Source organism: Xyrauchen texanus, chromosome 40, assembly GCF_025860055.1.
Source record: "Xyrauchen texanus isolate HMW12.3.18 chromosome 40, RBS_HiC_50CHRs, whole genome shotgun sequence".
Lineage (NCBI taxonomy): Eukaryota > Metazoa > Chordata > Actinopteri > Cypriniformes > Catostomidae > Xyrauchen > Xyrauchen texanus.
This window is the reverse complement of record NC_068315.1, coordinates 2,120,613-2,130,612: the sequence shown is the minus strand read 5'-3', so window position 1 is coordinate 2,130,612 and position 10,000 is coordinate 2,120,613. Positions and strand designations below refer to the sequence as shown.

General features: G+C 40.0%; 1 protein-coding gene across 1 annotated transcript in view; it reads right to left on the bottom strand.

Annotated features, from left to right (window-relative positions):
* The window catches only part of pax2b (paired box 2b), a 44,963-nt gene that overhangs the window by 2,126 nt on the left and 32,837 nt on the right, over positions 1-10,000 (bottom strand). Inside the window, exon 8 of the mRNA XM_052113005.1 lies at positions 420-521. Within this exon, the coding sequence (XP_051968965.1) occupies positions 420-521 (102 nt within the window). The remainder of the gene's footprint in view (positions 1-419; positions 522-10,000) is intronic.

Sequence of the window (10,000 nt, the reverse complement as noted above, 5' to 3'; positions counted from 1 at the left end):
AAAGAGCTGTGTTTATATGAGCTGGGTGAGGAATGGGTTTTGAGGGCTGTCAATAAATCAGCAAGTTTAATGGACAGGTCGTAGTGGACTGAACAGTTTCTACTTGTCTTATTACAGAGCTGGAAAAAATAATGCAAGATCGAACCATATTTGACGAGTTAGTTTGAGCTCTGGGATTGCAGAATGCATTTAGTTTGGGAGTCAGTTGGGCCAGTTCATACTTTAATCAATTGAGGTTTGTTAGACTAGTTAAAAGTGTTCCTGTGATGTATTATTTTCTATACATTATTAATGATTTTACTAGCTTTACATATCAACAAATCCTGTGGCATTTTTATGGAATAAATCATACATTTGATCTGACTTTTATATGCATATTTCTGTCAATTGTAATTTCATATATTTCTTAAGGCACTCACCATGAACCATTCCAGCCAGTGTGGATGTTGGGTAGCTTCCCTGTCCAGTGGGTGGGACGTGAGGTGGATATCCAGGTAAGGTTGTGTTGGCCATATTCCGACCTGCACACACATAACACAACAATAGTTTGGTTTTACAGGTCATAAAGGTAATACACCATGATTATGACTGGTTTAAATCATATTGCTAAATAAACAATTCATTGATATAACATAATCTGTGGTGTGACCTGCCTTGATTTTTCCGATTCTAGTTGTATTATTCATATTATCCATATTAATTCATTTGAACTTTATTAAAAACTATTTTATTACAAATAAAATATAAAAAAATGGCTAATTATTTGGTAACACTTTACAATAATGTTCCATTTGGTACAGTCAGCTGGTTGCTACTGCTATCGGCTCTCTGGAATACTCGATTCTGGGAAATGGCGCCATCTAGTGGTGTGATTTTTTCTCAGGAACAACCGTACATCCACATATCAAACCGCTCCTCTGGGCACTGCAAGCCATCTTTCACACTTCTGTGCATTTATTTATTTATTTGGCAAGTAGTCTTGTCATAAGATGCATAATGAGGCTATTAATTACGTAAGTAACACCAACAGAACTCCGACGCAAACTGGAGGTGGATTATTCTGGAGGCTGACTGTACATTAACCCACTTATTAAATGGCTGCTAAACAACTATATAAATACATGCTCATAAATGATTGATTTGCATTGAAATAATGTAATTATATGAGAATAAATAGCTTACTTAATTAATGAACTAATTAATTAGTCTGACTGCTGCTTATGCATCTTATTACAAGACTACTTGCCAAATAAATAAATAAATGCACATGAAACTTTAAATTATTGGGCTTATTATTAGTGGGCTAGAGGCAGCTCTAACTACCGCCTGGAGGGTATAGAAAGTGGGATTATGTCCTTTAAAGTTCTGGGAGAGCATGCGAGAACAAGGCCCCCCCTGGGCACTGGCCAAGCCGAGCAGAGAGAGCCCTCTCAGCTAGATTCGATGTGGTGGGGCCTGGAATTGGCCCCCCCGCCAGACCGGCTTGCACCCTCACAGCCGCCAGACCTGCTGTGGCTCACTCTGCTCGGCTTGGCCAGTGCTATGGAGGGCCTGGTTCTCCCACGCTCTCCCGGAACTTTAAAGGACATAATACCTGATTCTCGACCCTCCAGGTGGTAGTTGGAGCCGCCCCATGCCCACTTGGGCTCACCCTCCCGGCTAGAACGGACGTTGTGGGGCCTGGAAGTGCTAAAACAAGTAAATTCGGGAGAGGGTGTAAGAACCAGGCCCCCCGCCAGACCGGCCACGGCCGGGAGGGTGAGCCCAAGTGGGCATGGGGTGGCTCTAACTACCGCCTGGAGGGTCCAGAAAGTGGTATTATGTCCTTTAAAGTTCCGGGAAAGCATGCGAGAACCTAGCACGCTGTCTATCTGTTTGGGTACAGGCCTGGGTTCAGGGTTCAACTCAACTTTGGGGTCCTTTTTGTGATCAGAACAGAGAGCAGATGTACCACAGGGTCACCCTGACTGGCCAGTACCAGCCTCGATGTCTCTTCTTAGCACCAAGTAGCTCCATATTCAGAGCAGTAATTAGGGATGACGCTTGGCTGTCCTACCCAACGACATGAAGCCCAGACCCAGCCGAGCACTGAAGCCTGACACCTCTCCCAGACTCATGTTTTTTGTAAGGGTGGTGTTTACTGGGGATGCTGGGGAAACTTGGCCACCAGTTAAATTCTAATGAGCAGGACAGTCACCATTAAAGCAGATTTAACAATGACACACAAAACCGGCAACAGGGATTTAATCAGACAAAACAAACTTAAACACGATTACACCAGGACAAAAATCCTATGAAATGTGTTTTATGGATCTGATAAAGGCAATAATGAAAAGCCTTTTGGGTAAAATGAATGAACATCTTATTTAGATGAGATATTATTGATTGGTTGATGCTCATGTTGTGTTTTGGTTGACATAACGGTAATCCATTATTGTTAGTCAGACACAAAATCTGGCATTTTCTTCTTGTTTTATGAATGAATTGATTATGAACAGTTTGAGCTAAACATTAAAGGTTTTATAATAAAACATATATTGGGGAATTTTTATGGTAATCATAATTTAAATCAATACAAAACTCTTGAACATAGAAAATTGAACTTTTACTTTAATGCATTTGCCAGATGCATTCAGGGTACACATTTCATCTTTTTTTTTTTTTTTACTTTTAAAAGCTTTAGAAGTAAAAGATGTGGTGGAGGTGTAGTGGTCTAAGCAAATAACTGGTAATCAGAAGGTCGCTGGTTCGATCCCCACAGCCACCACCATTGTGTTCTTGAGTAAGACACTTAACTCCAGGTTGCTCCGGGGGGATTGTCCCTGTAATAAGTGCACTGTAAGTCGCTTTGGATAAAAGCATCTGCCAAATGCATAAATGTAAAAGAAACAATTCTTAATTCATACAAAATATGTATAATATTTGTTATGCAACTGGAATGCGTAAATCTTAAATACAAAATCGGCTCAAATATTTTGTAAGTCAAGAGATCGGACTGTGCATACTTAAATATTTTTGGTGGAAATCTGTAAAGTTCTGTGGAACTGATTTAATTATGGCAAAATGTGTTTTATGTAACTGAGAGTACTTCATTTTTATTGGTAGCTATAATATTTAATAAACACACAAGATGCAAATTAAATCAATAAATATACATTTAAATGTCAAAAATTACTGTTAAAAAATGGTACACTAAAATTTTTTAATAAAGCCTAATAATAATAAAATTCAATCCACCTGCAGTTACTGTGAAGAAAGAAGCCAGTTAAATTAATATTAAAATTATACAAAGTATTTAATAAACACACAAATGAAAAAATAGATAGATAGAGAGAGATGTACGGACAGACAGACAAACAGACAGACAGACAGACAGACAGACAGACAGACAGACAGACAGACAGAAAGACAGACAGACAGACAGATAGATAGATAGATAGATAGATAGATAGATAGATAGATAGATAGATAGATAGATAGATAGATAGATAGACTGAAAGACAGACAGACAGACAGACAGACAGACAGACACACAGACAGACAGATAGATACATAGATCGAGATAGACAGACAGACAGACAGACAGACAGAAAGACAGACAGACAGACAGACAGACAGATAGAAAGACGGATGGACGGACAGACAGATAGAGACAGACAGATAGATAGATAGATAGATAGATAGATAGATAGATAGATAGATAGATAGATAGATAGATAGATAGATAGATAGATAGATAGATAGATAGTCAGAGAGACAGACAGACAGATAGATAGATAGATAGATAGATAGATAGATAGATAGATAGATAGATAGATAGATAGATAGATAGAAAAGACAGGAAGAAAGATAGATAGATAGATAGATAGATAGATAGATAGATAGATAGATAGATAGATAGATAGATAGATAGATAGATAGATAGATAGATAGATAGAAAAGACAGACTGAAAAACAGACAGACAGAAAGACGGATGGACGGACAGACAGATAGATAGATAGATAGATAGATAGATAGATAGATAGATAGATAGATAGATAGATAGATAGATAGATAGATAGATAGATAGATAGATAGATAGACAGACAGACAGACTGAAAAACAGACAGACAGAAAAACAGACAGACAGAAAGACGGATGGACGGACAGACAGATAGATAGATAGATAGATAGATAGATAGATAGATAGATAGATAGATAGATAGATAGATAGATAGAGAGAGACAGACAGACAGACAGACAGACAGACAGACTGAAAAACAGACAGACAGAAAAACAGACAGACAGAAAGACGGATGGACGGACAGACAGATAGATAGATAGATAGATAGATAGACAGACAGACAGACAGACAGACAGACAGACTGAAAAACAGACAGACAGAAAGACAGACAGACAGCAGACAGACAGACAGATAGACAGACAGATAGATAGATAGATAGATAGATAGATAGATAGATAGATAGATAGATAGATAGATAGAAAAGACAGGAAGATAGATAGATAGATAGATAGATAGATAGATAGATAGATAGATAGATAGATAGATAGATAGATAGATAGATAGATAGATAGAGACAGACAGACAGACAGACAGACAGACTGAAAAACAGACAGACAGACAGACTAAATGCCCCCAAAGTTGTTGGGGGGTGGGGGGAAGCCACCCTGGGCGAATGCCCATATCGCCCATGCCTAAATCCGCCACTGAAATTAACTATACATTAATGACCAACATTTGCCCCCTGGATTTGATTTGACCTTTATGAGGGCATATTTGCATCGAACAATTCAAAACAGAAGTTTTGTCTCACCTGTGTATGTCAAATACTAATTTAATCGATTCATTAATACAAATACTCAAGACTGAGAATACCAAGAATTAAATCAACATTAATTCATATTTAATGCCATAATATATTTAACTACGACTATAATAGAATATTACGAACTAATTCAGATGTTTCATTATGGGGACATTTTTGTAATTTTTGGTGGTATTTTTGCCCCCCCTGATTTCTGACCCTGTCCTGACATCAGTATTATCTGGAAGAGTCAAAGGGTTTAAGTGCAAACGTTTGCTTCAAAAGCACAGTTGTATTAAATTCACAACGACAGGAACACCTTAATGTATCCAACAACAAGGCTGAAGGAAACTTTTGACCTCTATTTTCTACATTCGGCATGCAGCACTTTATCACCAGCCAAAAAACCCGGCACCCTAATTAATTACAACCAAGCAAAGGATGTTTGGAGAGCCAAATTGTCCTAATTCCCCGGACGCTCGGTGAAAGTCGTTTGTTATTAAATGTGTGCTCAAAGGTTAGTTTGTTGTTTTGGTGAAAATGGAATAAGCATTAATTTGTGTGACTGGAAGCGTGTTGCCCTCGAGTGAGGACATGGACTGCTAGTTTGTCATGAAAGAGAGAATGTGGCTTATTTTAAGGTGGCAAATTCATAACATTTCCGAGCGGCTCTTTGCATATCACTGGTCTAATCTCAGAGGACCCAGTGAACCGTAGTTTCACCCCTTTGAGGTGCTACACTACAAACTACTAACAAAATATTGCAGCTTTCTGCGGGGGCAATGTTCACATTTGGGTATAATATATAGCTTAAACTGAAATGTCCTGAACACATTTATATACTAAGTGTATAATGTAGATTTTAGTAGTCAGTAGCAAATTACACAGATTTTGATAGACACACTATTTATTTAGTTATTTATTATTCTGTAATACACATATACAATTTATGTGTTGAATTTTATTTGCTTTATCTTCCAAAACAACAAGTTAATCTACGATTTGAAGTAGTTTGCATCACTTCTAATAAATAGTATAATTTATCTATGGCGGCAATAAATTTAATGTAATCATTTAAAATGAATGCATCAATACAATACGATATGATGCAACACTTCACTATATGATGCGATATGATGCAACGCCTGTCTATACGATGCAATATGATGCAACGCCTGTCTATACGATGCGATATGATGCAACGCCTCACTATACGATACATTATGATGCAACGCCTCACTATACGATACGTTACGATGCAACGCCTCACTATACGATACATTATGATGCAACGCCTCACTATACGATACATTATGATGCAACGCCTCACTATACGATACGTTATGATGCAATGCCTCACTATACGATGGGATATGATGCAGCGCCTCACTATACGATACGTTATGATGCAATGCCTCACTATACGATGGGATATGATGCAACGCCTCACTATACGATGGGATATGATGCAACGCCTCACTATACGATGGGATATGATGCAACGCCTCACTATACGATACATTATGATGCAACGCCTCACTATACGATACATTATGATGCAACACCTCACTATACGATACATTATGATGCAACGCCTCACTATACGATACGTTATGATGCAACGCCTCACTATACGATGGGATATGATGCAGCGCCTCACTATACGATACGTTATGATGCAATGCCTCACTATACGATGGGATATGATGCAGCGCCTCACTATACGATGGGATATGATGCAGCGCCTCACAATACGATACGACATGATGCAACGCCTCACTATACGATGCAATATGATGCAACGCCTCACTATACGATACAATATGATGCAACGCCTCACTATACGATGCAATATGATGCAACGCCTCACTATACGATGTGATATGATGCAACACCTCACTATACAATGCGATATGATGCAACGCCTCACTATACGATACGATATGATGCAATGCCTCACTATACGATGCGATATGATGCAACGCCTCACTATACGATGCGATATGATGCAACACCTCACTATACAATGCGATGCGATATGATGCAACACCTCACTATACAATGCGATATGATGCAACACCTCACTATACAATGCGATATGATGCAATGCCTCACTATACGATGGGATATGATGCAGCGCCTCACTATACGATGGGATATGATGCAGCGCCTCATTATACGATGCGATATGATGGAACGCCTCACTATACGATGGGATATGATGCAGCGCCTCACTATACGATGGGATATGATGCAGCGCCTCATTATACGATGCGATATGATGCAACACCTCACTATACAATGCGATGCGATATGATGCAACACCTCACTATACAATGCAATATGATGCAATGCCTCACTATACGATGGGATATGATGGAACGCCTCACTATACGATGGGATATGATGCAGCGCCTCACTATACGATGGGATATGATGCAGCGCCTCACTATACGATGGGATATGATGCAGCGCCTCACAATACGATGCGACATGATGCAACGCCTCACTATACGATGCAATATGATGCAGCGCCTCACAATACGATGCGACATGATGCAACGCCTCACTATACGATGCAATATGATGCAACGCCTCACTATACGATGTGATATGATGCAACACCTCACTATACAATGCGATATGATGCAACGCCTTACTATACGATGCGAAATGATGCAATGCCTCACTATACGATGCGATATGATGCAACGCCTCACTATACGATGCGATATGATGCAACACCTCACTATACAATGCGATGCGATATGATACAACACCTCACTATACAATGCGATATGATGCAATGCCTCACTATACGATGGGATATGATGCAACACCTCACGATACAATGCGATATGATGCAACGCCTCACTATACAATGCGATATGATGCAACACCTCACTATACAATGCGATATGATGCAACGCCTTACTATACGATGCGAAATGATGCAATGCCTCACTACACGATGGGATATGATGCAACGCCTCACTATACGATGCGAAATGATGCAATGCCTCACTATACGATGTGATATGATGCAACGCCTCACTATACGATGTGATATGATGCAACGCCTCACTATACGATACAATATGATGCAACGCCTCACTATACGATGCGATATGATGCAACGCCTCACTATATGATGTGATATGATGCAACGCCTCACTATACGATACGATATGATGCAACGCCTCACTATACGATGCGATATGATGCAACGCCTCACTATATGATGCGATATGATGCAACACCTCACTATACGATGCGATATGATGCAACGCCTCACTATACGATGGGATATGATGCAACGCCTCACTATATGATGCGATATGATGCAACGCCTCACTATATGATGTGATATGATGCAACGCCTCACTATACGATACGATATGATGCAACGCCTCACTATATGATGGGATATGATGCAACGCCTCACTATATGATGCGATATGATGCAACGCCTCACTATATGATGTGATATGATGCAACGCCTCACTATACGATACGATATGATGCAATGCCTCACTATATGATGCGATATGATGCAACGCCTTACTATACGATGCGAAATGATGCAATGCCTCACTACACGATGGGATATGATGCAACGCCTCACTATACGATGCGAAATGATGCAATGCCTCACTATACGATACGATATGATGCAACGCCTCACTATACGATGTGATATGATGCAACGCCTCACTATACGATACAATATGATGCAACGCCTCACTATACGATGCGATATGATGCAATGCCTCACTATACGATACGATATGATGCAACGCCTCACTATACGATGTGATATGATGCAACACCTCACTATACGATGTGATATGATGCAACGCCTCACTATATGATGCGATATGATGCAACGCCTCACTATATGATGCGATATGATGCCATGCCTCACTATACGATACGATATGATGCAACGCCTCACTATACGATACGATATGATGCAACGCCTCACTATACGATGTGATATGATGCAACGCCTCACTATATGATGCGATATGATGCCATGCCTCACTATACGATGTGATATGATGCAACACCTCACTATACGATACGATATGATGCAACGCCTCACTATACGATGTGATATGATGCAACGCCTCACTATATGATGCGATATGATGCCATGCCTCACTATACGATACGATATGATGCAACGCCTCACTATACGATGCGATATGATGCAACGCCTCACTATATGATGCGATATGATGCCATGCCTCACTATACGATACGATATGATGCAACGCCTCACTATACGATACGATATGATGCAACACCTCACTATATGATGCAATATGATGCAATGCCTCACTATACGATACGATATGATGCAACGCCTCACTATACGATGCGATATGATGCAATGCCTCACAATACGATGGGATATGATGCAACGCCTCACTATATGATGCGATATGATGCCATGCCTCACTATACGATACGATATGATGCAACGCCTCACTATATGATGCGATATGATGCCATGCCTCACTATACGATGCGATATGATGCAACGCCTCACTATATGATGCGATATGATGCAACGCCTCACTATACGATACAATATGATGCAACGCCTCACTATACGATGCGATATGATGCAACGCCTCACTATATGATGCGATATGATGCAACGCCTCACTATACGATACAATATGATGCAACGCCTCACTATACAATGCGATATGATGCAATGCCTCACTATACGATGGGATATGATGCAACGCCTCACTATATGATGCGATATGATGCAACGCCTCACTATATGATGCGATATGATGCAACACCTCACTATACGATACGATGCAACGCCTCACTATATGATGTGATATGATGCAACGCCTCACTATATGATGCGATATGATGCAACGTCTCACTATATGATGCGATATGATGCAACGCCTCACTATATGATGCAATATGATGCAATGCCTCACTATATGATGCAATATGATGCAACGCCTCACTATACGATGGGATATGATGCAACGCCTCACTATACGATGGGATATGATGCAACGTCTCACTATATGATGCGATATGATGCAATGCCTCACTATATGATGCGATATGATACAACGCCTCACTATACGATGGGATATGATGCAACGCCTCACTATACGATGGGATATGATGCAACGCCTCACTATATGATGCGATA